The sequence below is a fragment of the Plectropomus leopardus genome, chromosome 2, assembly GCF_026936395.1.
Source record: "Plectropomus leopardus strain MGB_pleo_1.0 chromosome 2, ASM2693639v1, whole genome shotgun sequence".
Lineage (NCBI taxonomy): Eukaryota > Metazoa > Chordata > Actinopteri > Perciformes > Serranidae > Plectropomus > Plectropomus leopardus.
This window is the reverse complement of record NC_142177.1, coordinates 23858429-23885006: the sequence shown is the minus strand read 5'-3', so window position 1 is coordinate 23885006 and position 26578 is coordinate 23858429. Positions and strand designations below refer to the sequence as shown.

The 26578-nt window shown below is 35.7% G+C and overlaps 1 protein-coding gene across 1 annotated transcript in view; it reads left to right on the top strand.

Moving 5' to 3' along the window:
• LOC121957044 (guanine nucleotide-binding protein G(s) subunit alpha-like) overlaps positions 1-26578 on the top strand; it is a 46380-nt gene that overhangs the window by 3544 nt on the left and 16258 nt on the right. Inside the window, exons 2-5 of the mRNA XM_042505551.2 lie at positions 1806-1878; positions 6633-6687; positions 7234-7353; positions 17225-17322. Coding sequence (XP_042361485.2) covers positions 1806-1878; positions 6633-6687; positions 7234-7353; positions 17225-17322 — 346 coding nt within the window. The remainder of the gene's footprint in view (positions 1-1805; positions 1879-6632; positions 6688-7233; positions 7354-17224; positions 17323-26578) is intronic.

The following is a 26578-nucleotide window of genomic DNA, read 5'->3' as shown; positions in this document are numbered from 1 at the left end:
AAGTTGCAAAAACTTAGAAAGATTGATTCGATTAAATTTGTCATTTTAAGTTGCAACAACTTCACAAAATCAAGTACATATGACTAAATTTTAAGTAAACATGAATTAGGACTAATAGTTATATTTAATTACTTTTTTCAAGGCAATCGGTTTCCTAGATATTTTTTTAAAGTAAAATCAACAATCAATTTTACAGTGTACCTGATATTTACTTTACTGAAGTGTCAAAAGTAATTTGATTATATTAAATGCACTTAAGTTTTGAAAGTAAAAGTACAAGTACATGCTGATAATAAAAAAGCCAGTGGTGAGAATTATGAAGTTTATTTCTTTGCAACATACACCACCTTAAAAATGGAGCGTACATTACACTTGATGAAAAAGATATTTTTTACTACTTAAAGGAATTTTTCTTTCCCTCCTGTTCCTTCTTTCGTCCGTCCGTCTCCTCCTCCCTTCCTCACCTCCTTACCTATTTTGCAGTAAGAAACTAAAATACTTAAAGGAAATGTAGTCGAGTAAAAGTACAGATTTTATTTTGGAATTTAGTGGAGTAAAAGTGAAAGTTGGCAGAAATATAACAATCTAAGTCAAGCACACATACTCCCAAAAAATATTTATGTACTGTCACAAAATATTATTACTTTGAAGTATGACACCACTGGCCTTTATTCTTAAAATCAGGGCTTAATGACATCTCACCTCTGCTCAAAGACAAGAAAAAACCCTCGACCCCTACCAGCTGTAACAGTTCTTCCTGCCCTCATCTCTGATGCTGAGGGTCCCTCTCACATCTGGAACCATTGGTGGAAGAAGTAGTCAGATCCTTTACTTCAGTAAAAGCACCAATACAATAAGATAAAATTAAAGGTCAAGTAAAAGCACAGATGTATTATCAGTAAAATGTACTTAACCCTTTGAAACCTGAGCAAATTTGTTTTATTTCTTTTGAAAGCACTGGAAGAAGGCAACAAGCAACTTAAGAGACATGCTCCAAAAATTAGCAAAAAATTAGTTAAAACCCCCCGAAAAGCTTAGAATAAGCGATGAAACGACAAGATGTCAAAAACAAACAAGAAAATAACCTAAAAAGTGTTTTATTATATATTTTTTACATATTAAGTTGTTATACTTATAAATAGAAGTTTCTGGACATTTTCCCCTTATTTTTTTTTTTAATTTTTAAAAATAATTTCCCCCTCTTTTTCAAACTGATTTTGAAGTAATTTACTTGTCACCTTTTATTAATTTCTTGCAATTTGTGGGACATTTCTTGCAGAGTTGCGCATTGTGTTTTTCCTGTGCTTGTGTGAGAAATCAAACCTCTCAGGTTTCAGAGGTTGCTAGTAAAAGGCGTCCGAATGCAGCGTAAGAAAACCGATATTGATCCAGGTGTCAAAAGGTTAACGCAACAATGCACAAGTAGCATTTTATTGCTGTAGCTGGTCAATGTCGTTTTAATTTTTAAATTTTGCTTTCGTTTTTGTCTATGCTAAGTTAAATAATAGATAATTGAAAAAGGGCTCCAACTAGACTCTGTACTTTTGTAAGGGGTTACAAGCTAAAAAGGTTGCGTTGCATTTTATGATCGTATGAAAAAAATTAAAAGAGTTACTTCTACTGAGACTCCAGAGTGCCTAAACACTCACCAAACAGATTTAGTATCCAGTGACAGAAGCTTTAAACCATTGTCCACTTGTTTCAGATGGATCCCCTTTCTGGATGTTTTTGTCAGTGCCCTTTGAAGGAGTTTTGTTCAACTTTTAATAAACATTCATTTTCTGTCCTCTTTTTTTTTCTTTCAGGGGCCGGTGAATCAGGGAAAAGCACGATAGTCAAACAGATGCGAATATTGCACGTTAATGGCTTCAACGCAGAGTAAGTGTTGGTTTCCCTCCATGTTTTATTCTGTTACCTTTGTTCTTAATGCAGCACATTTCATCGCTAAACCACGACAGACAGTTCTGGTGGGGTGTTTTTTTACAGAATGTGGGCGATACACTGATAAGGAGTGATTGGGTGAAACTGGCACGATCAGATATGAAAATATTTGTTGACCAAATACCTTGATGATGTTTTGGGGAAAAAGACTGGCGCGAGAAACAGCATCAGCAAACAGCATGACTTTAAAGAGATATAATACTGCATACTGTACATAACAGAGAAAGCTAAATTACTTAAAAGCTGAAACAATTTGTTGGTTTGTCAGTGGGAAACTGTTTTGATACTCAAATAATTATTTGAGTCATTTCTCAAGCAAAGCAAAGTCAAATATTCCCAGGTTTCATCTTCTCAAAATTGAAGGTTAGCTATTTTCAGTGTGTTTATGTAATTTTTTTTTCAGTTGATGCCACTGTGAACTAAATGTCTTCAGCTCTTTTTGATGAAATTTTATGGACTTAATAATTAAGTGATCAATGTAGAAAATAATCCACAGATAATCAATAAAGAAAATAACAATATTGTATTCTAATCTTTAGAATATATTTAACTTATCCTTAACAACAAATGCATATAGCCAGCTCTAATATTAATATAGTACTTCCAATTACCAAGTATAAAAAATCATACCATTCTTGTTGCATAAAAATTAAAATGCACATTATTGATTTTTTTGACATGTAAGGGTTTTTTTTTTTTTAGCTGAAAGATTGTGGCAGGGCTCGATGGAGCACTCCACGCTTTTTTCATGATGTGCTACAGGTTTTTTTTTTCTATTACAATATTTTGAGTGTATGTAGTAATCCTACAATAACGAAGGCTTGACTTTACAGTTAACAACACAGAGTTCCTGCAGATCCTTAAAAAAGTTTTAAAAGACAAAATATTCATTCATCTAAAAATTTGGCCTTAAAATATCCTAAATCAGTATGTTGACCTACACTGACTGCCTGGCTAGTGCACAGATATTTTTTTTCCATTTCTTTGGCACAGAGAGATAGACTATTGTTTTTGTTTAACCCTTTGAAAAATTGGCTGAATTTCTTTCAAAAAAAAAGGAAAAAATTTAAGTTATGAGTTGCAAGAAAATTACCTGAAATTAACTAAAAAAAGGTAAATATAAATTAATGAATAAATAAAAATTGTTAATAATAATGTAATAATAAAGATTAGATCTTTTTTTTTTGGTATCATCTTCTAATTATATGTCTTTTGCTCTGTCTCTCTTTTTGGGTCATTTTCTCACCTAATTTGTGAGGACAGGTTGCTCATTGCCCTTGTAGCCATGTTTTCAAAATAAATCAAACCAATTTGCTGAGGTTTTAAAGGTTTACATGCATGTGAAAGGCATCTGAACACAGCCCAAGAAAACAGACATTGTTCTAGTTTTCAAAGGGTTAAAAAAAAAAAAACATCCACGGGGAAGTCACATGTTTTGAGCATATTTTTTGGAATGTTTTGGAGTAAATCCTCAAAGTTTGCTTAACACTAGAAGAATGCTTTATCTGTTTCAGGTTTTCATGGAAACATTGCCCTGGGTGTTTTTGGGCCACCCTGTCTCGTGAATGTCCTAAAACTCAATCCTCAAATTGATGCAATGGAAACAATAGTCACTTTTTTCTATTCTTAATCAATCTGTTTCCTAGAAAGGGGTTTTAGGGTAGAAGCATCATCATGTGCTTATTTTTGGGTCATGTCGAACAGATGCTCCTCACAGACCCAGACGCTCTGGTGTAATGACAAACCACAGCCAGCTGTAACTCTCCACTCGTGTTTTAGCTCCAGGGGCTTTGTCGCTCTCTTTTGGGGCCTGGAGGAGTTCACCTCGCTGGGTTTCCCCTCGGGGGGTGCGGGGCAGCGTCAGTCAGTGCAAGGTGCTGGGAGGATGAGAAGGATGAGGAGAGGAAGATGGGGAGTGACACAGTCATATAGGAGTGGGGAGAGTGAGAGGTTCTATTTCCTCTGTTTTATTTTGTTGTGGATATGCGAGGAATGTAGTTTTTCTCTTTTTGTCGTACTGCGGTCGCACTGAGTGAAATAAAAGAACGAAGAGCCGAGTCTTACATAGTTGAAACATCTCCTCCCTTTTGAGGAAATGATCAGATTGGTGATATTTCTCTTAGACTTTTTTTCTTTTTAGTCATGTAAACATTTTAAGTCACTGGTTTCCATGAGTGTGAAATCTTTTCAGAGTTTATCCATCAGTAATACACTACAAAAATACAAAAAAAAAGACCCAGAGAATTAACCCCTTGAAACCTGACCAAATTGGCTCAATCTCTAATGAGAGCTTCACAAGAAATTACCCAAAATTAACAAGGGATTAGTAAAAGTTATAAGAAAATTACCTGAAAATTAGCACACCCAAAAAGAAAAGAAAATAGTAAAAAAAAGTTTGAAAGTTTGAAAAAAGTGCTAAAAATGTAAATGTAATTAACTTTAACTATATAATTTAATAAAATAATTATTTTCTAGCAATAACTTTTTGCTGTCCTCTGTCTCTTGCTCTTGCATTTATCTTTTTTTAAAAAGAACTAATTTTTAGTTCATTTCTTTTTTCTTTTCCTTGTCAGCTTTTCCAATTCAACTCTCTTGCCATGTTACTTGTTGCCTTTTTAGCCATGTTTTCAAAAGAAATCAAACCAATTCGCTCAGGTTTCAAAAACATTTGCTCAGATTTTAAAAGCTTATGAAAGACATCTGAACTTTACAGAAGAAACTGATGTTGATCTGGGATCCAAGGGGTAAAGGCCCTCCTCTATTCTCGAAGAGCATATCTATTTATTGTGAGCATGATTATGATTATTAATGATTATGCCCATTATTGATAAATCTGCTGATTCTTTTCTCAGAAAAACAATATAGTTTATTACATGTCTAAAAATAGCATATATATATATATAAACGCCAAATCCAAAATAATAAATAAATGTATAGATTGAAAGTGAATAATAATAATTAATATAATAATGATAAATATAGCTTTCTGGACATTTCCCCTATTTTTAAAGTTATTCATTATTATTTTAATTTATTATTCTGTTATTATCTTCTAACAATTTGATCTAACAATATGTTAATATTAGTTATTATAATTTAGAATTTTCTCTTTCTCTCTTTTCTCTTTCTTTCTGTCTTTAAAATTTTTCTTTTTTTTGCAGTTTGTGGGACATCTCTTGCCAAGTTGCTCATTCCCTTTTACGCTAGGTTTTTAAAGAAGTCATACCAATTTGCTCAGGTTTCAAAGGTTATATATATGTGAAAGGCGTCAGAATGCAGCACAAGAAAACTGATGTTGCTCTAGGTTTCAAATTGTCAAAGCAGAAAACAATGGATCCATGCTTTTAATTTTAAATCTTTCTCCTCAATGTGAGTATTATAGGCTGCACTAATGTCAATATACTGCACAGTAACATAACATACGGGTATGTTTTATGCTTAGTGTTACTCTGATATACTGACATACTTTGCCATGGGTCATTGAGAAGACCATACCTGATTCTGTAAGCAGCTCTAAGTTCGTCTCTTTTCAGGAATTTCAGTATCAGATCTCTTTTGTCTGGTTTGTGAAAGAGCCATGTGACGTTAGACCTTTCCTACTGGTATCAGTGAAGACCACAGATTGCATAAACTTGAGTGCCATGCTGGGTGTGTTTGTCTTTTTAACAAAAAATGGACTAAATATGGAGCATATCGTTCTATTTGCTCATACTTTGGATCTGTCTTTGTGCTCATGGTGGGTTATAGTTAATATGGGACCTAAAAACACCATAAGATATTCAGTAACAGTCTGTGTGGTCCTTCACGCACCACTCAAAATGAAGACACTTTGTGCTGCTCTTGGTATCAGGTAATACACAAAAAACATGAGTTTCATTTGGTCTGCAAAATAAAGGTATCTGTCCATCTGGAGCTACCATAATACTGATGTCTGATATGATTCACCTCCAGGCTGACAAAGAAAAGTTAATGTCACACAAAAAATTACCAGCCAACATAAACCAGCATTAAAACAGGAGAAACAAAACATTTATTGGAATAATCAGTGTTTTTTTTAATATTTTAGATAAGAATATTTTCCCATTAATATTTTATCCATATTCTGAAATAAAAATGATATATTTTCATCTAATTAACCCTTTGAAACCTGGAATGACATCAGTTTCCTTGTGCTGTGTTCAGGAGCCTTTCACGTGCATTTAAACACTATAAACAGGGTAAATTAATTTGATTTCTTTTGAAAACATGATGAAAAATGCAATGGAAACTTAGCAAGAGATGTCCCGCAAATTGCTTGAAATAATGAAAAGTTGACAAGAAAATGACCTGAAAATTAGTTTAAAAGGAGAGAGAGAGATTATTAGAAGTTAATAATAGTAAAACTGGGAAAATGGCCTGAAAACTATATTCAAAATAATTATAAGAATTATTATCAACAATTTATATATTTTGTTGTTGTTGTTGTTTTATTTATTAGTTTTTAACCTTTTTATTATCAACAATTTACATATTTTGTTGTTGTTGTTGTTTTATTTATTTATTTTTTAACCCTTCTTCTTTTTTTCCAAATAGTTAAGTTTTTATTCGCATTTAAACAGAGTGATGGGCTGTATTCAGTGTTTACCTTTTGTTTTGTAATGTATGCTTTTGTGGAAAAGAAAATAACATGAAACATTCTTTGTTCTTCACAGGGAGAAAAAACAGAAAATTCACGATATTAAAAACAACATTAAAGAAGCTATAGAGGTAAGAAATTGATCCTTTGACACATTTTTAATATTTTTTTAGCACTTTTCTTTCTGTATCGGAAGCAATGACAAGAGATTTGCTCAATTTCAGGGCTTGAAAAGTACGTAACAAAACTGCATCAAGAGAAAAAGATTAAAACCTGAAGCCCACAGTGCTGTCTTTTAGCTTCACTGCCATCATCAATTATTACTGATGTTTGCCAATAAAATAACTTTAATTATCAACCAATTTTCCAAATGCTTTGTTGTTGAATGTTGAATAATAAACTTCAATATGAACATGTAGCACATTGAAATGAAGCTCTCAATATTGTGTTGGTAAAAGGAGATTTAAGATATAAATATTTTTTTGTTAAATTTTTGTTTTCATTTTGTCATCTGTTTTTTCCCTTTTTTTAAATAGTTTTTGCCATTGTTTTTGAATGTGCTCTATAAATACATTTAAATTGGATTGGATGTAAACTAAAAAGGGGTTGGCATTAATCTAGCAGTACTTTAACTGTTCTAGCTGTAACTGTTTTCTTCTTGTGTTTCCTCCATCTAGACGATTGTGTCTGCCATGACTACGCTCACACCGCCATGCCAGTTAGCCTGTCCTGCAAACCAATGCCGAATCGATTATGTCCTGAACCAAGTAAACCAGAAGGACTTTGAGTTTCCTTCGGTAAGTTTCACGTTAACCTCCGCAGGACCTATTGACTCTTTGACTTCTGCACCAGATCGTTTCCTTCTTTCAACTACAAGTCCCATTTTATACTAATACAACATAAAAGGTACATGGTAGATTTATTTGTCATTTTTCTTAAACATGGTTTAAGAAGAAATGAAATTAAAGTTGAACCTAAATCCTGCTACATCTTTTTGACGTGGAAGGAGGAGTTAAGGAGTCTCACAGCTTGGGGAAAGAAGCTGCTCCGTAGTCTGGTGGTTCGGCAGCAGATACTTCTCTATCTTTTCCCAGATGGCAGCAGGGTAAACAGACTGTGGCTGGGGTGGCTGCTGTGCTGGCGATATTAGTTTAATGTCCTCGTGAGTCTGGTGTGATAATGAACAGATTATTTAAGTTGTGTAGTTTTAAAACAAAAATGCCCAAACTCCTCTGGTTCCATTTATGACATTTAACTGAATGTGTTTTGGTTTTTAGATTGCTGGTCGGACAAAACAAAGACATTTTGAAATGCAAATGAGAGTTCTTGCAAAATTTGATATGCATCTTCATTTGCATAACGTTTTTTGATGTTTAACCCCTTGAAACCTTAACAGACATAACTCTTATTGTGCTGCATTCGGACACCTTTCACAAGTATTTAAACCTTTGACCCCTAAACAAATTGGTTTAAATTCTTTAAGAACATACGAAAAAAAGGTAATGAACAACTTGGCAAGAAATGTTGAGCAAATGCAAGATTTAGTAGATTTACAAAAAAAATTTTGAAAAGTGTAGCGGGCAAAAATCCAGAAAACTATGCTTAAAATTATCTTAATAACATATTTAGAATTATGTTATTAGAATATTATTAAATATAATTTTTAAGCTCTTTTTACCCCAGGTTATTTCCCTGTTTGTATTTTTCTTCTTTTTTTGGATTTTATTTTTCAAGTAATCTATTACTCTGTTATATTATTTCTTTTTTTTTTTTACCATTTAATTTGCTAATTTTTGGGTCATTGCCTTCTCATGTTTTTGAAAGAAAACAAGCCAGTTTGCTTAAGTCTCAAAGGGTTAATAGACCATACGATTCATTCATGAAAATAACTGATGGATGAATTAATTATTACAATAATGGTATACTAATCGTAGTACCAACAATAATCATTGCAAATTCTAATCACAGCCTGGTTTGTCTCTGTACTCATTTCCTTGCAAGATATCTAGCCGAAACTGCGCATCAGCTTTAGTTTTTTTTTGGTTATTTGGAGATGTTTTGTAGTGAAATTGGTCTCAACCGCTAATTATATCTGATATGAAACCTCATCAAGTATCACATCTAGCCTGCCTAACAGGTCGCCTTGCAAGGTGTGCTGTAGGTGAGAGAGGTACCTCCCACAGCGGCTTTATGAGTCCGCCCGGTATGTTTGTGCAGTGATTCAGTAATTAGCAGGTGTGTTTCCGCTGGGGAGGCTGTCAATTGAATGAGCCTCTCACCTGAGAGATCCACACCACCTATTAACACTGATTGTCTGTAATAACCCTAAATGTGTCTAGAGGGACCTGTCCTCCAGAAACACAGTGATTCCCCCCTGAGCTGCAGTCTGTGCCCGGCTGCCTCTTAGAGACTAACTGCACAGTCAAACATGGTAATAAGACCATAACCTATTGTGACGAAACTTTTCAATTGAGCCGAAAAAATCAGTCGAATAACTGATTAATTGATTGACAGAAATAAATAATTTGTGATGATTTATTGAGTCATTTTCAAGCAAAAAAAGCTAAAACGTCCCAGTTTCCAGCTTCTTAAATGTGGAGATTTGCTGCTTTTGTCTTCTTTGTATCATCGGCTACATTTACATGCTCGCTGTTCCACTGTTAATCCAAATATGACAATATTCAGAAGTTTTTATTTAGCACTTTGTGATTACGACTTGCTTGTATTATTCAGGTTTTAACAGCATTCTTTGGACATGTATACAGTGCATTCAGAACATGAGTCTCAACTTTGATTTTTAACACAAATTGGACGCACGGCATCTTATAGTCAGTTCTGTGCATTTTAAACAAGCCAATTTGCTAAAATTGTGTTAAGCTGTGGGGTAGATATGCGTGCCCAAAAGAAAAGCCCACATTTCTGTTGGGAAGAAGAAACATATTACCCTTAATCACCATGAAAGACTTGGATATCAACAGGTTGTTCAATATACGCAAATATCGCAACACCAACCTTGCGAGGGACTGAAAGAGGGAGGCTGTGTTTGGACGGTCCCACTGGTCCGCCACCCGCAAGAAACTTTTGTATGAAAAATTCCTATTTTGATGCAAAGAAGCAAAATGACAAGTGACTCCAGATGTTCTGCTTATCTATATTTGGACATGACAAACAACATGTTTGACATGTCAGTCGGAATATCCATAGCTGCATGTAAACAGGAATGTTATTGGAATATTTATTTTCATAAGTAAACAGCTTATTAGGAATATTGTGTTTTTTGGAATATGGGAGAAAAATGAATATTTTGTGCATTTAAACACAGTCATTGAAAATGTTTTATTTTGAGGTTTGCTGGTTGAACATAACAAGTCATTTGCATGCATCATGTTGTGCTGTTGAAAGTTGTTATGAACCAGTGAATTGTGAAAAAAATCAGCAGATTAATTGATAATGAAAAATGATCATTAGTTGCAGCTCAGTTCAAAAAATAAAATAACATTTTTGTTATATTTCTGTTAATAGATGAAAATATCGTCCAAAACCCTGATAAATCAAACTGTTGATTATTATAAATCCTAATCAAGATCAAAGGGTTTTCAAAGATAACATGTTTGATTTACTGGGAAATGTGCATAAAGTCAGGTACATCTGGATTTCTTGATTTTATCATAATGGTCTAAAAGAAGGGTGTTTACAGTTTTAAATGTTTCACGAATTTAAGGAGTAGTCTTAACTCTTTGAAACCTGGGTCGATACTACTTTTCCTGTGCTGTGTTCAGACCCCTTTCACAAGTATTTAAACCTTTAAACCTTCAGGAAAATTGGTTTGAATTCTTTGAAAAACATAGGGAAAGGGGCAGTGAGCAATTTTTTTCAGGTAATTTCTTTTTTACCTTCGTTTTTTCACCTTTTTCGTTTTAAACTTAGTTGTAGGTAAATTTTTTTCTCCTAATTTCTTGCTAATTTTTGGGTAATTCCTCCTGAATTTGCTAATTGCTTTTTTCTCATGTTTTTGAAAGAAATCAGGTCAATTTGCGAAGGTTTTAAAGGGTAATCAATCAACGGAACAAAAATATAGAGAATAGATGTGATTTTGTCAATCTGAAAAAATATTAATTAATTAGCTTTAAAGCTTCATATTAGAATGTGAATAGCTATTAGTTCAATAGCATTACAGTGGTTTTTAAAAGGGAATTGGTTACCTATAGAGGAAAAAGAACATTGTGTCCTCCCCATGTTTTTCCAGCACAGTAGCTTCGGTTTTTTAAACTGTTTCCATCGTGTGGATTTGTTTTTAGCAGCTGAGTTTCCAGTGAAGAGTGAGTGTATTTGTGTGTAAGCAAAAGGAAGTCTCCTGATATTGTCTCTGTTACTTCGTGGCAAATTTATTATGCGGGCTTATCTGAAGCTGACCCTTCCCTCAGGCTGTTAGTCAGTCGCTAGACTTCCACAAGAAGTAGCACTCACACTTTGATCTGATGCTCAGTTTTTTTCATGTAGGGAGTGTGGAGGGTTACAGTTGTTAATTTTTTTTGAAAAGAGATTTCAGCCCAGTAATCGCTGGTTACCTGAAGCAGCGTTTAATGAAGCGTCAGTTCCCAGAAGCAAGACTTTTGGCTTTGGATTCCTCTCATTGAAGTGAATTGGTGGTTGTTCAGGAAATAGAAGACAGTAGAAAACTATTTTATAGGCTCAACCTCTCCTCCAGCTGCCTCCTCCTCTCAGCCCGCTCCCCCTCGCCTGGCCTTAGGGCCTACTGGAAACCAGTTGGACTGGTTGACTCTGCCTTCAGCAGAGGAGGAAGAGAGGGAGAGAAAATAAGCACAAGGCCTGGATTTAATCTTGATTTCCTTTTGAGCTTCGTTTCTAATCAGTAATCCTCGTTGTTATTATTCATTTAAAAAAAACCCTCCAAAAATAATAAAATGGATCACGCCCCTCATGCACGAAAAAAAATGTTACTGAAGTTATTTGCTCAGACCGATTGCTGCCATGCCCACCTTTCCTGAGCCTCCTTTCTCCCAGTACAGTACCATGTCAAGTCAGTTTTATTTACTGTAAATAGCTCAAAATCACAAATTTGCCTTCCATGGCTTTTCAGTTCTTACAACATATGACAAACTCTGTTTTTAAAAATTCTTGATTTGGAGAAAATCCAATCCTGCTTTGGAAAAAGCAGAGACCTCATTAAACGCAACAACAGACATGAACGGACAGACATGAAGTCAATGCTGTATAAACAGAGACACTGAACCCACTTCATGTTATAGTATAGTCTTGAATATAGCTTTAAATGAATGTCCCACATCTGAAACAGTTACTATGGGTGACATTTGCCCCAAAAAATATTAGAAATGTCATTAAAAGTATTACAATATTTAACATTTTAACAGATGAATCCCTACATGCAATAAAAAACCTCTGATATGTCACCTGGTAGGTAACTGAGAATATTCGTTCTTCGGCCTATTTGTATAAATGCAGTTAAATTCAAAGTTAATGATATAAATCTTTAGCGTGTCTGTAGAGTGTCTGTCTGTTTTCAGACAGGATCTCAAAGTAGGTCTACACACTCGGGTCAGTCCTATTCTTAAACTCTTCTCAGAGCTGTACAGCCACTACGAGAAGATGTTTCCTTTTTCAAACTCTCTTAATTTTACATGACGCCCTGTATATAAACGCAAAGAAAAACACTTCAAAGACAAACTGATGGAAAAGCCTGAAGTTGACCTCTGACATTTCCCTAGTTATGTCTGTTTGTCTGTGAATAGATGATGAAACTAGTGGTTCAATTATTTATTTTTTTGATAAGATAAACAAAAGTGAAAATCATAAGCAAGTTCATGGTTACATGCTCTTGTAAGAAAAGGGAAAATTCTAGGCCTTCACTTATAGGTTTAAGTTATTTGTTTGCTGTAGTTCTCTTTGTCCCTGATATATGTTTAGTTTCTCTCAAATCAAAGTTCACAGCTCATCTGGACTTTTTTTATTTGACAGTTAACTACTGTGCTCATTAGCTGATCACCTGAATTCACTTTTATATGTAAACCTTTTTTGGTGACATATTACTAGAGCTGTAAATCCCAAGATGCTGTCTGATTAACTGTTCAAAAATTGAAATTGGCTTGATTCTTTCAGAAATGTGTGGTGAAGTCAAAGAGCATGTCCCCAAAATGAGCCAAGAAACTTACCTGAAAATGAAAAAGTAAAAGAAACAAACAAGAAAATGTCCTAATAAAAGAGCTGAAAATAAAAGGGAATATTTATATTTTTATATATCTTACATTGTAAAATTAGAATTATAGTTTTCTGGACATTTCCCTATTACTTTGACAATTTTCTAATAATCTCTCTTTTTTAAAAACTTATTTCTAGGTAATTTTCACCTTTTTCTCATTTCTTGCAATTTGTGGGACAGTTCTTTTCAAGTTGGTTATTGACATCTGGACACAGCACAAAAACCTGAGTCGATCTAGCTTTCGAAGTGTTAATAGATAATGATCGTAAGTGTTAGTTTCAGCCCTACCTCTAAATATAACATTTTTCACAGAATGAAGTCATTTTCCTTTTTAGCAGCTATACAAAACTTTCAGAGTCTGGGCTGGGATTGTCTCCACACGGCTCTCACCTCTGACGTCACACTAATGGTGCTAATAAAGCTAACAACGCTAACAACATCCACAGTGTTGACTGGGCTAATGATGTTAACGTGAAGGAGAAACCAGAGGAGGGGCATTATGCTTCCGCAGCGAATTGCGGGCAGCAATACGATAAGAACGATAAGGCAATAAGAGGGCAAGTAGGGCACAAAGGGACAGACTCACATGCACTAATATGTAGGCACGGCTGCAAAACAAAGAACAGAGAAGCTCGGATTACAACACACTTTATTTTCTGCTCTGGAGCCCATTACTCCAATATATCTTTTCATAGGAAATAGTTTCTTGCTGCTATATGAAGCCTTTGAAACCTAGATTGACATCAGTTACTTGTGCTACGTGTGGACGGCTTTCACAAGTGTTTTGACTTTTGAAGTCTGAACAAATTAGTTTTATTGAATTTGAAAACATAGCCAAAACGGCAACAAGCAACTTGGCAAGAGATGTCCTGCAAGTTGAAAGAAATCAGGAAAAGCTTTTTAAAAAAGACACAAAAGAGAAAGAGAAATATTGGAAAATAATTTATAGAAAATAATTATTTAATTACGTTTACACTTATAGCATTTTTACTTTTCTTTTATTTGACAATTTTTTTCTTTTTTGTGTGCTAATTTTCAGGTAATTTTCTTGTAACTTAAATTATTCCTTGCTAATTTTAAAGAGATTACACTGATTTGCTCAGATTTCAAGGGTCACATATGTAAAACTTTTAAGTTTGTTTTTTTCAGGATAATTTTTTTTTAGTCTGTAAATTAAACCAGAAACGTTTGTCTGAATGGCCCCTTTTGAGACTTTGTAGTTTAACTAAAATATGACTTAAAAGTAAAAAATTAAATGACAGAAAGGGAAAACAAAGAGAACATAAATGCCATAATACTCAGTTTACCCCTTGTTTTTACTCCATTTTTAGGGTGCAAATTAAGGTGTTTAATAGTATCAGTGATAATCAATAATCACTCATGTTTGACAGTTTTGTTTTGTTGTAAGAAAAGATAACTGACAGACAATCTTGCTAGTTTTAAACGATCTTGTCCTATGTATCCATTAGTAACATGGTGGTCACTGCAAAACCTGCCTCCTCTCAGCTACATCAAGTAATTTTAAGGGTGTACAGTAAAACTCTTTGGCTCATAATGGCTTATTTGTGCTTGACCGTGTTGTATGTGACCCACTGCAGATCGTGGTGAAGAGATAGGCCCCTGTGTAGTGACAGCCAAGCCTTGTGTCCGTACAAAGCTCTCCGTTTCTTCATGAACTCGGTGAACTGTTCTGTTTCCTGCCTCTGTCAGAGCCCGCTCATCTGCTGCTCCTCTCTGAGCCGGCCTTCAAATCCAAACTAAGCCAGAGAGTATCGCAGCCTCCCTCTATCTGTCCTTAAACGTTTTCACCCATCGAGACTTGGACGGGAAATACTGTCTTATGCCAAGGACACAAAAATAATCCAAAGATACCAACCAGCACCAACTTTTTCCTATATTATCATCCACCAGTTGTGTTGTTTTATGCATTTAGAATAATTCATGTCTCATTATGAGCCATTGTTTCTGTCCTCATGTCTTTTCCTCTCTTTAATGCTGTAACGAATTAATATTTTCCATATTGATTCACCAGTTCATTGTTTTCGTGATAAATATTTTCTCCATGAAATATCAGAAAATAGTGAAAAACTCGTGTTTTAAATTCTCACAGCCCAAGGTGATGTACTTGATGAGTTTTTTTTCTCTGACCAACAAAACATAAGCCAAAGATTTTCAGTTTACTGTCACGTAAGACAAATAAAGGCATCAAATCTTGACATTTCAGACACTGGAACCAGAAGTTGTTTGGCATTTTTGCATAACAATTGACTAAAATGATTATTCAGTTTATTAACAAATAGTTGCTGATTTATTTTCGTCGACAAAATGATACTCAAGTACTATTAAGACTTTGCTTAAATATTGTCTCTCAATAAATACTTGAATAAGAGTAAAACAAGAAATCTTGTGAAAAACAACCCCCCCCCAAAAAAAAAAAAAAACACACATTGGAATAGTGAGTAACTTCATTAGATGCAATTTACTACATGAAGGTATTACATTTAAACAGGTCCTTAACTAAGTCAGAATTATGGGTGTTTTTTTTTTTTTGTTTTTTACAATTGTGAGATTCTAAGACATTTAACCCTTTAAAACCTGGATCAACATACATTTTCCTGTGCTTTTTTCAGATGCTTTTCACAGCATTTAAACCTTTGAAACCTGACCAAATTTGTTTGATTTCTTCAGAAAAAAAAAAAAGAAAAAAGTTGAAATTTAGAAAATTCTCAAAACACAAGGGAAAACGTCAAGTTCTAATTATAGGCTATAATAATACATTTTTCATACTTCTTGTATCTTTTTAGAAATATCATGCAAATTTTTGGTCCATCTCTTAAGTTGCTTATTACCTTTTCCCCATACTACTGAAAGAAATTAAACCAGTTTACTCAGGTTTCTAAGGGTAAATAATAAAATTTATTTATTTTTTCTAGGTTACATCAATTAACTTTGACAGCTTACGGTTAAATCAGTCGTCACATCATGCAAAGATGACAAAAAGTGTGTTGTTTAGCGCTGCTTAATCTCCAAAAACAAAAAAACAAAATCTCGTGTCACTGGCAAAGCAGAGTGTTGCTTCTGGGACACTTGAGTGCATCTGGTGGAATAACAAGCATTGTTTTAGGTTACCACGATCAGCTCTGGTGGCCACGATGTTGCAGCTGCACCCGTTGAACCCAGAACCCTTGCAGGAGAGGCTTGTACACAGTCTGCAGCTTGTGTGTGTCTCAGTGTCGTAAACACGAACAGCTGTCTCATCTGTGGTGCTTTCGGAAGGCTAGCTTATCGCTGTCAGTCGGAGAGTTGCGAGCATGCGTGTGAGCTCAGCTGAATATAAAAATTATTTAAATCTAAATCTTTCAGTAAAAGAGAAGCGTTTCGCTTGAAGTAACAGAGTAGAAATACATTTTATTTATCGCACATGCACTCTAGTAAGAGTAAAATGCATTCTGCTACCCTTAGAAGTAAAATTTATTTTAAAAAATGCTAAAGTACATGTAACAGAATAAATGTAATGAGTTACTACCCACTGTATCGTAAAAGAAATGAACCCATTAAAATTTGGTTCAACATCACTAGTGCTGAATTCAGCTGTCACAGCCATTTAACCCTTTGAAGCCTGAGCAAATCAGTTTGATTTATTTTAAAAACATGGGGAAAAGGCATTTTAAGAAATTAGTAAAAAGTGATGATGAAAATGACCTAAAAATTAGAGGGAGAATTATTAGAAAATAATCAAAGACAAAGGAAAAATTTTCAGAAATATACACTTAAAATCATTATAAAAATATATTTTAAATGAGCTCACAGAAAAAATAGATTTATTTTATAAAGATTTAGATAGGTTTTTTTTATTTATTATGTTTGGATCATTTTCTTTCTGTGTTGTTCTGTGTGTTTTGGTTTTTTACTTAAAGGGAGTTTTTGTATCTAAGTTCTTGTTGTGTTTTTGGCCATGTGTTATTAAGTTGTACATTTCATTCTCCCATGTTTTGAAAGAAATCAAACAATTTTCTTTAGGTTTCAAAGGATTAGAAAGATTTGCGTCTTCTCGCTCGCCACTTAAGTCAAGTTGCTTGTTCATCAGTAAACATTGTGTAAATAAGCAACCTGCTCTTGAACAATTTACATACACTTTGCCAAGCGCTTCATATTTATGTGAATCTGTCACTTTTGAGGACAGGGATGGAGGGTGAACTTTGTGTTGTGTTCAGTGGGTCTTCACTGTAAAAGCTCTTCCTCTTTTCTGCCTGGAAAACCCAGAATAATATTAAAGATAAGAAATAAGATTATTATTTACTCATGCACACATTCTTCCTTTAGCTCTTTTTTTGTGATATCATATCCTTCTTTCAGGGAAAGAGAGCCTGACTCGCAGTTATTTCTAGTTGTGGCATGCCGTTGATCCAGACCCCTCTTTCTCTTTCCAGGAGTTTTATGACCATGCAAAGATCCTCTGGCAGGACGAGGGTGTGCGGGCCTGCTGGGAAAGGTCCAATGAATATCAACTCATTGACTGCGCACAGTAGTAAGTCTTTTTTTAATTGTATTCCTCTTTCCCTTAGTTACACCACCACACATACACTTGCAATCAAACATACCTATATTTCTAAGTGAAGGTAGACAAGAGACATGTTTTCTTTTTCTCTCTGCGACTCGGTAGTTCACACATATGTATTTACTGTCACTCTGGGGAGTTTGGTCATCATGGTGTGTGACTACTGGGGGTGCAGAGTGTTCAAGGTTCATGGGGTGGCAATGAATGCTGCTCTACCTACACAGAGTGTCTGTTCCAACTTGTGTGCAGTGCGTTACAGCATAGAGAATAATGGAGTAATTTAGGAGCAGCAGAGCCGTGCACCCCTAAACAACACCAATACGCGGCAGACTTACAGCATAGTTTAATACCCGACTGTTTTGGTGCAGACATTTACCCACCAGTGTGGCAGAAGGAATTCTAAGATTTACTTGCTAAATGAAAAATCTACCCACATTTGGCGCTTGGTGGGTGTTAAATTTGGACCCTGTCCATAGGGGAGGGAAATTTGATTTTCCTAAACCAGTCAATAGAGGCTTCATATCCACCTAAATCTAACTTAAATCCAAACTGATGCATAGCCATGTCAACATACCTGTTTTGCCCCGGTTTTACAAGTGGAGAGCAGCAAAATAAAATCAAAATATGATGCCAGGTGATAATGAAGAGACATGCTCATTTAAGAAAGCAATGTTTGACAACACTTGTCAACGGCATTACTTCTGCTTGTGGTGCTGATTGGCCTGTTTTTGTTTTTTTTTTTAAATTTCAACCAAGAAACTGCTGATTCATGTCACAATGCCAGACAAATCAGTCAGTTTGGTGGACCTGACAGATTCCAAGGTCTGGACTAGAAATTCAAGCACCATTGTAGGAAAGTGAATATTCTGTGAAAATGAATAGACAGCTATGGGGGGTTCATTCACTTCAAAGGAGGAGAGACATTCGTCATTAGGCTAGCTGAGGTAATGCCAGATCGGCTACCAGCAAGCATTAACTATAATCATCTCAGCGTCTCCATTCATAATAACAACAAAACATATATCACAGATTACAAGGATGAGCCCAATTGGATCCTAGATGTCCTCCTTGATAGCATTTTTATGAAGATTGTTTTTATTTATTTATTTATTTTTTAATCGAACAGGAGTGCATTTTTTTAAAACCGTAATGATCTGACATGTAATGTGTGGCCCTTAACAGTTAAAAAAGAGTTGAAAAAGATTTCTGATTTCTTTTGCCAGTCAGTGTTTTAGTCATTCATCAAATCTGATCTGTACAATCATTTGTCATTGTTGTTATAGATGGGTTGTTTGTATTTATTGTTGGACAGTGTTTGATTTTTGGTGTTTGAGTGCGGATCGTCCTGCTATGCCATCCACAGTTGCAAAGTTGCACTATTTTGTGTTAGCAAATAAACAGAATTTTTTATTTTATTGCAGTCTAGTTAGCAGTCTTACTCTGACCTGGAAGTGTGTGTGTGTGTGTGTGTGTGTCTGTGTGTCTGTGTGTGTGTTTTTGTGTGTGTGTGTGTGTGTGTGTGTGTGTGTCTGTGTGTCTGTGTGTCTGTGTGTCTTTGGTTGATGACAGTGACTGAATACTGTATGTGCTAGTGCATCAACTTATTTGAGATAGCTGGGTTTTTTTTGTTTTTTTTTTTTGTTCATGTAACTTTATGCAGTGGTAGAAAGAGTATTCCTTAAAGTAAAATTAACTGAGAATACATGAATATTAACAACAAACTTTATAAAGTATCAAAAGTAGAGATACTTAGCATTCAGAAAAGAATCCCTTTGATTCTGATCAATTTCTATGTAACATTCAAGTGTTATAGCTGGTTGAGGTGGAGCTTGTTTTATCTACTTTATGTAAAGGTAGAAAGTTTATTCCAGTGGTTCCCAACCTAGGGGTCAGGCCCCTCTGAAGGGTTACGAGATAAAACTGGACAGTTGTGAGGTGATTAATGAGGGGTGGAAAAAGCTCTGCCACACAAATTTGTTTTCTTGTTTTGGAGTTTTCACCAGTATTTTATTTTTTGGTGGAATAAATTGAAATCATCTGAGAAGTTCAGCAGGAAAATCACTCTTCAGTGAACCTGCTAACAACATATAAGTCCCATTCCCATTGGGAATCTTAGAAACGCCCTTAAATCTGAGAAACGTCAGAATCGTCCTAAAGTCTGAAAAAATTCCTAAAATCTTAGAAATGTCCTAAAATCCAAGAAACATCCTTAAAATCTGAAAAAGCCCTAAAATCCAAGAAATGTCCAAAAATCAGAGAAACATGCTAGAATCTAGAAAGGTGCAAAAATTCTGTAAATGTCCTAAAATCAAAGAAACACACATAGGGCTGCTGCAACTGGCCCCTGGCCTCCTGTAATTTTGCAAAAGTGGCCCCCAAACAAATCAGAGTGAGTATCTCTGCTGTAGAGGTACAATGATCATGACAGGCTTCCTGGTAAGAAGAGTGACTGTGGACAGAGAGAGCTGGGAGCTAACGGAGACACAGAGGGATTGAAAAAGAGACACTTTGAAATAGAAAGAGAGGGCTTCCCTGCATTGCGGGACCTTTCCTCTCCTCTCCTCTCCTCTCCTCTCCTCTCCTCTCCTCTCTCCTCCTCTCCTCTCTCCTCCTCTCTCCTCTCTCCCACACCCAGCAGCCCCAGTGTTATGGATCAGATGCTGGGCTGGGTGGCCAGACCGGAAGTGCTCCCCTCCCCCCTCTGTGTGCTTATGTAAACGGAGAAGCAGAGAAAGAGAGAGGGGAGAGCTATTTTTAACCCAGGCAGGCTGCAGAAGGAGAAAGAATGAGCGAGTGTGTTAGGAGGGAGACAACTTCAGCATTATTGATGAAGGTTGTTAGCATTAAATGAAAATGTCAACCCTGGATCAGCACGGGAAAAGTCAGGGCCACCCTATTCACCCCCTCCTCTCCCTGTTTGAAAAAAAAATCTAATTCATGCCATGATAAAAATAAAAAAGGGAAGAAGAAGTTGATAGGGCGGCGAGGCTTTGTTGTCTCTATCTGATGAGAAGGAAGTCACTGAAGCTTCCCTGACTGTTTTTGCTCCGTCATGCTCCTCTATAATGTTTTTCTGTTGTTTTTTTGTTAGCACTTCCTGTCACTTTGTACAGTCACACACTTTGTTTGCTAGGATGTTGTTGTCCTTGATTACATATGGATGTGTTGTGTTTGGTTGACCGTAGGCAATTCACATATGAGGTCCAAACAGCGTGACTGTGTCTGCTAACAGGACCGAGGAGAGAGGGTTTGTTTAGTCGCAGAAGGTTTCTGTTGTTGCGTCCATATTGAGATGATAGAGCTGTAATCTAGTTCCTGAAATATTAAGGAACTTTAATTTGATCCTAAATCAAGTATTAGATTCTGAGAAAAAAGGTTTTCTTTTTTTTCTAATTAAGGCATAATTAAAATAATTATAACACTTACGCCTTTTAAATTAAAGTCTCACAAACTTCTATTTTTGTCATTTTAATGTGTTTAGATATAGATAATCCTTTTCTCAGTTATTAAATGCACCACTAAATAACTGTTAAAAACAAAGATACTGAAGAGCCATTTTATGGGTCACGTAATGCAGTGGAGTAATATCGAGAGAAATATCTGTGATTTATATATAGTTGTTAGTAGGGTTGGGTATTGTTTGGGTTTTTTACGATGCCAGTGCTAAAACAATACTTTTAAAATGGTACCGGTGTCTAAACAGTGCCTGAAGCGGTACTTTTTAAAAAGATGAAATAAAAGCACAGAACTGTTAATCAAACTAAAGCATGGCTTTCTTATTGCAAAGGCAAAGTTAAACACAAAGTATACTTAACAGTATACTTAAATATATAAATATGGATAAATACAAATCACTATTAACAAATTCACCTTATAAATAAAAACAAACCCAACTATAAAAATGTAACACTCAATAACAATTACAGGAGTGCTGACGGCAAAATAAGTTTTGATTTGGGATCTGTAATTGCTCAGCAGACAGACATGTCTCTATTATCTGTCTCGGAGTGGCTGAGACTGTCACTACAATGAGAACAGTCGGTCCACCTTAAGGGAGCCTGAGAGGCTAACTTAGCTGGCTAACTTCGAGCTAACCCCCTTCACTTTAATCAGCAGGTGACAAGCAATGCATGGGAGCTTGGCTCTAGTCTTGAGGGGTTGTAGCAGTTATTCACTGACAAACAGCTTAACTGTTCACACATTGCGCTGCTACACTTAACTTTATACTCTTTGCTCCGCTCGCTGCAGCCTTCTCTATCACTGGCACGCACATATGCTGGCCTGCTCTATCTTTCTTGCTCACACTCGTTCTCTGTCTCACTTCTCCCACAATCTGGCACCGAAATGAGGCACCAGAGTCTACGCTATGATTCGGTCTGGTAGGTACTGGTCCTATAGGGTTTCGGTACCCAACCCCAGTTGTTAGTGATTTTCAACTTTGTAGATAATCAATTGAACAAGTGTTGAATACATTTTTTCCCCTGGAAATATCATATGATATCCTATCATAAATAAAATTTACAGATGATTTTGATAACTGATAAATTTCAGGGTTCCCACTGTCATGAAAAACCAGGAAAAGTCATGGAATTATTAAAAATCATTAAAAGTTTTGGAAAAGTTGCATAACTTGTAGTGTGTAATGAAATTGATTTTTACAGTAACTCTCTGTACATCCATGTAATGTAACAGCAAATTTATTTTCACCAAGTTAGCTGTTGACATACTGTAGCGATAATATGCATTGACCTAGGACTGCAAGATATGTTGTTTCAGCACTGACATTGAAATGTACAATAGCTGCATCTTCCCCTTTAGGACAGGTTATGTGTATATGTGACGAAGTGTGGCAGTGTTCATTATGGAAAGCAAGATTCTCTTGAGAGAGAGAGAGAGTGTGTGTGTGTGTGTGTGTGTGTGTGTGTGTGTGTGTGTGTGTGTGTGTGTGTGTGTGTGTGTGTGTGTGTGTGTCCACGCGCACAAGGCTGCAAACACAGTCAAGCATATGCTTTTCGGAAATTTTATTATTTGTCCGTGAAAAGTCATGAAAAAGTTTTGAAATGTTGTCTATGAAAATGTGTGAGAACCCTGAAATTGTTTAAATACTGTTTTCCAGCACAAATGCAAAACAGTCCCCTGTTAGAACTTCATTGTTGTCACTGTGAAGTTGCCTGGCAACCATCTATAGTGAATGGTTTAACGTACATGGTATAAGTGCATTTATAGGGCGCGTCCAACCACTTTTGCTGATTAAATAGCGCATTGTCTGGGTGCAAAGTAAGGTGCAAGGCTCAAAAAGGTTATTTTAAGTCTCTTATTAATCATATCTGTGATATCTTCTTGAAAATCCAGGGAACACACTGTACATTGAATATGCAATATATACATATGACAATCAGAGGAGCTCTATATGATATTCAAAACATCAATACAGCAGCAAACCATTGCTATGTAAAGATAGTGGAGTAATGGTGTCCTCAATGGAGAACAAAGTCATGCTGCCTTTGTATGTGCTGTAATCTGAGCTTCTCTGTTCCTTGTTGTGGTAGACAGTCCAGTTGTACGTGCATATTAGCGCATGTGAAACCTGTATGTGTGTATCCCACAGGCTAGCTTATCGTCCTCGCTCTGTATTGCGCTCATACAGTGTTTACTGCTGATATCTGGTGGCATCATTGTGGCAGCATAACGCCCACTGTGTGATTCTCTCCAGTAACACAGTTAACTCTGTCAGAACTGTAGCCGATGTTAGCACTCTTCACACGGTTAGCACTGTTAGCTGCTAGTCACCGGCTCAGCCACCTCCATGTTGAGAGCCGTGTGCAGACAACCTCAGAATCACAGATATGCTTTGAATATCTTATAGAGCTCCTTGAAGGTGCCAGGGCAGTTTATTATTTTATTTGTTTGCATAAAGAAAGACTTCTCGCCACAACTTGGTAGCTTCTCTGGCCTGTTTGTAACAGATGTAGATTTTAAGTGAGATTCAGTAACTTTTGTTGTCTCACTGAATATCATAATACTCTATTTTCCAACCCTACTACTGATTAATCAAAAAGTAGCTTATCAACCAATCAGGGCAAACATTCATTGGTTTCAGCTCTCAAATGTGATAATTTGATCTTGATTGTACTTTTTAGGCCTTATACCAAGTTTTTATTAACCCTTTGAAACCTGGATTGAAATATGTAAAAGGTGATGAGAAAATTATCTAAAACTTTCTAAAAAATGGTTTTTGTTTTTTTCTTCTTTTTTGTGCTTTCAGGTGATTTTTTTTAAACTTTTTTTTTACTATTGTTTTGCTAATTTTCGGCCATGTCTTGTTGAGTTTCTTTTTACCTTCCCTCCATGTGTTTGAAAGAAGTCAAACCAATAGAGTGGTGAAGTACTCCTAAAATGCAGAAGTCTGTTAGCCTCTTAGCACTCCCGGTTCCCTCGTCCAAAAGTCTATGGGTTTTTTGAATGGGTTTTTGATAAAATGCCCTAAATAAGGTCTGTAGTTAACACAGGCTAAAGATATTTAGATGTTTTGTTCTGCAACATAAAATACGTCCGCTTAAACCTGATTTTTGAACTTTTAAGGTATTACTTGTCTTAAAAAAGGTGGTTGCTAACAAGTGGCTCAGCGGGACTACAGTGTTTGTTGGGGACGTTAGGAGTCATCACATTGGACACAGAAGCTCCCACTCGTCCGCCGTTACAGCTTTGTAGACTCGTACTCAAACACTACAAAAGTGGTGTTCATCTGTGAAGATTATCACACTGAACTAAACGTGTAAGGATCATAAACTTGTGTTTATGAAAATCCCATTCATTCACGTCATCCCTTCACCACTCTATTTGCTCAGTTTTTAAAGGGTTAAAGGCTTCAAGCCAAATTTGTCAAAATCAATAGATCAATAAATGGAAAGAACATTAGGCGGAATTCTCCTCAAACAGATGTTAAGACAAAAACTGATAATTCTGTAACGTCTCCATACATTCAGCATCTGTGTGGATCAGATACCAGCCGGTGTTTATTATCTGTCGATTCTCAGAAATCTTGTCCCAGGGACAGTGTGCTGGAGTCCCCCTGATTTACTTCTCTGACATCCTCCCTCCTCTGTCCCCCCTCCTCTCTGTTCCTCTTTGTGATGTGTAGTTGTGTTTCTGCAGGGACAGAAAATGGTTCAGATTGAGTCTCTGACTCATCGCGAGGATGTAGGGAGTGAGGGGGAGAATATCAGGGATGGGCAAAGACACACTGATTTTTTTTTGGGCTGTAGCTGAAGTACTTGAGCGTGGTGTGATTCTGAATATGTTTAGACGTGTTTAAAGCAGCAGATGTTGAACATGCTCTCGCTGTGCTGATGTGTAGCAATTTTAAAGTCTCAGAGCTGCTGCAATCCCAGTGTATTGTGATTTTCTGAATGCTGTGTGTGTATTCAGTGATTGTGCCACTCCCCAGTGTTTGACAGGCCAGTGTTCCCAGTACAAACTTTACTCTTTTCTGTTCTTTCTTTATTTGGCTCTTTCATAAACACTATTTTCCTATTTCTCTTTCTTTTATTATTTAGTTTTTCTGTCTTTCTCACCTTTATTTTCTTTGGTCTTGTTTTTTTGTCTTTTATTTATTTATTTATTTATTACTTTTATTTAATTTCTTTTTTTAACTCCTGGGGTTTCTTTTGGTCTTACGTTCTACTTTCTGCTTTTCCATCTTCATGTGTCTCTTTATTTTATTATGTTTTTCTGTCCTTCTTATCTTTTTTTTTCTTTTTCTTTTTTGATCATATTATTCCCTTATTTTTTGTCTTTCTGTCTTTTTGTCCTTTTTTCAGTTTCTGTGTTTCTTACCTATAATTCGTTTGGTCTCTTTTTTTTTTTCCTCTTGGTATTATGTTTTCCCCCTGGTTTTAGCTCTCCTCTTTTTGTCACTCTTTTATTCAGTTTTTTTCTCTCCCCCTGCCCCGTTTGTTAATTGCATTTCTTGTATTTCTTCTGCTTTTATTTTCTTCTCTTACTTTTTTTCTTTACATCTCTTTATGCCTCTCTTTTTTCAGTTTTTCAATCGTCTTTTACCTTTATTTTCTTTGATCATGTTTATTTTCCTTTTGTTTCCTTTTGTTTCATATGTTCTTCCCTGACTACAGGGTGACTTTTTTTTAATTCAGGTGCTCTGTCTTTCTACCTTTATTTTTGGTCTTGTTTTTTCTTTCTTTTAATATTATGTTTAGTTTGCTTTATGTCTTTCTTTTGCATCTCTCTTTTATTCCGTTTTTCTGTCATTCCTCCCTGTGTTTTCTTTGCTTTTGTGTTTTTTTCCCTCTTTGTTAATTGTTTTTTGTTGCTTTTCTTACTTTTGGTCTTACGTTCTTCCCTTACTTTTTCTCTCTGTCTCTTTGTGTATCTCTGTTTTAGTCAGTTTTTTTCTGACTTTCTGTTCTTGTAATTTTTTGTTAGTTTTCAACTAACTATTATTCATTTTTTTTCTTTTTTAAAGATTATGTTCTTTTATTCTTTGCCTTTGTATTTTTCTTTTTTGTTCTTGCATTCTTTCATTGTTTTTTGTTTTCTTTTTGTTTCTTCTGTTCGTTGTGTTCTTTCTTTCTTTTTAGTTCTGTCTTCCTTTCATCTTTCTGACTTTTCTTTTAAGTTTATGATTCTTTCTTTTTCATTTTCCCTTTATTATTTAACTTCTTTCATTTGTTTGTCATTCATTCTTTGTCATTTGTTCCTATTTCCTTTCTTTCTTGCACTCTTTCTCTCTGTCTCTAACCCACTCCATTCTCTGCATTTCTCTCTCTCTGTATCTCTTTTGTTGCTCTGTGTTTCTCTCCCCCTCTTCTATCATTCTCTCTCTTCTCTTTTTTCTCTCTCCTATCTGTTCTCTCCTCTCCTCCTCTCTCCCTGTCTGTCTCTCCCTCTCTCTGGCCTCACTCCAGTCGCACAAGATTTGGAGCCGATTGTCTATTTATAGCGCCTGTGGTTCTGTCGCCATGACAACCAAGCTGGAGGCCAGGGCGCCAGGGAGCTATTTTTGGAGCAGCTCTGTAATGTCAGACACAGCCTTCTCTCTCTTTTCTTTTCTCTCTCTCTCTCTCTGGATGTGTGTGTGTGCGTGTGTGTTTGATTAAGGATCGGCTGGTGAAGCCTTGGTTTGGTCGGCTTGCAATGTGAAGCGTCAACGTACAAAGAAGTTGTAAAGCCGCTTGAATCGTTCTGCTCGGCGGGCCGTGCACGAGCT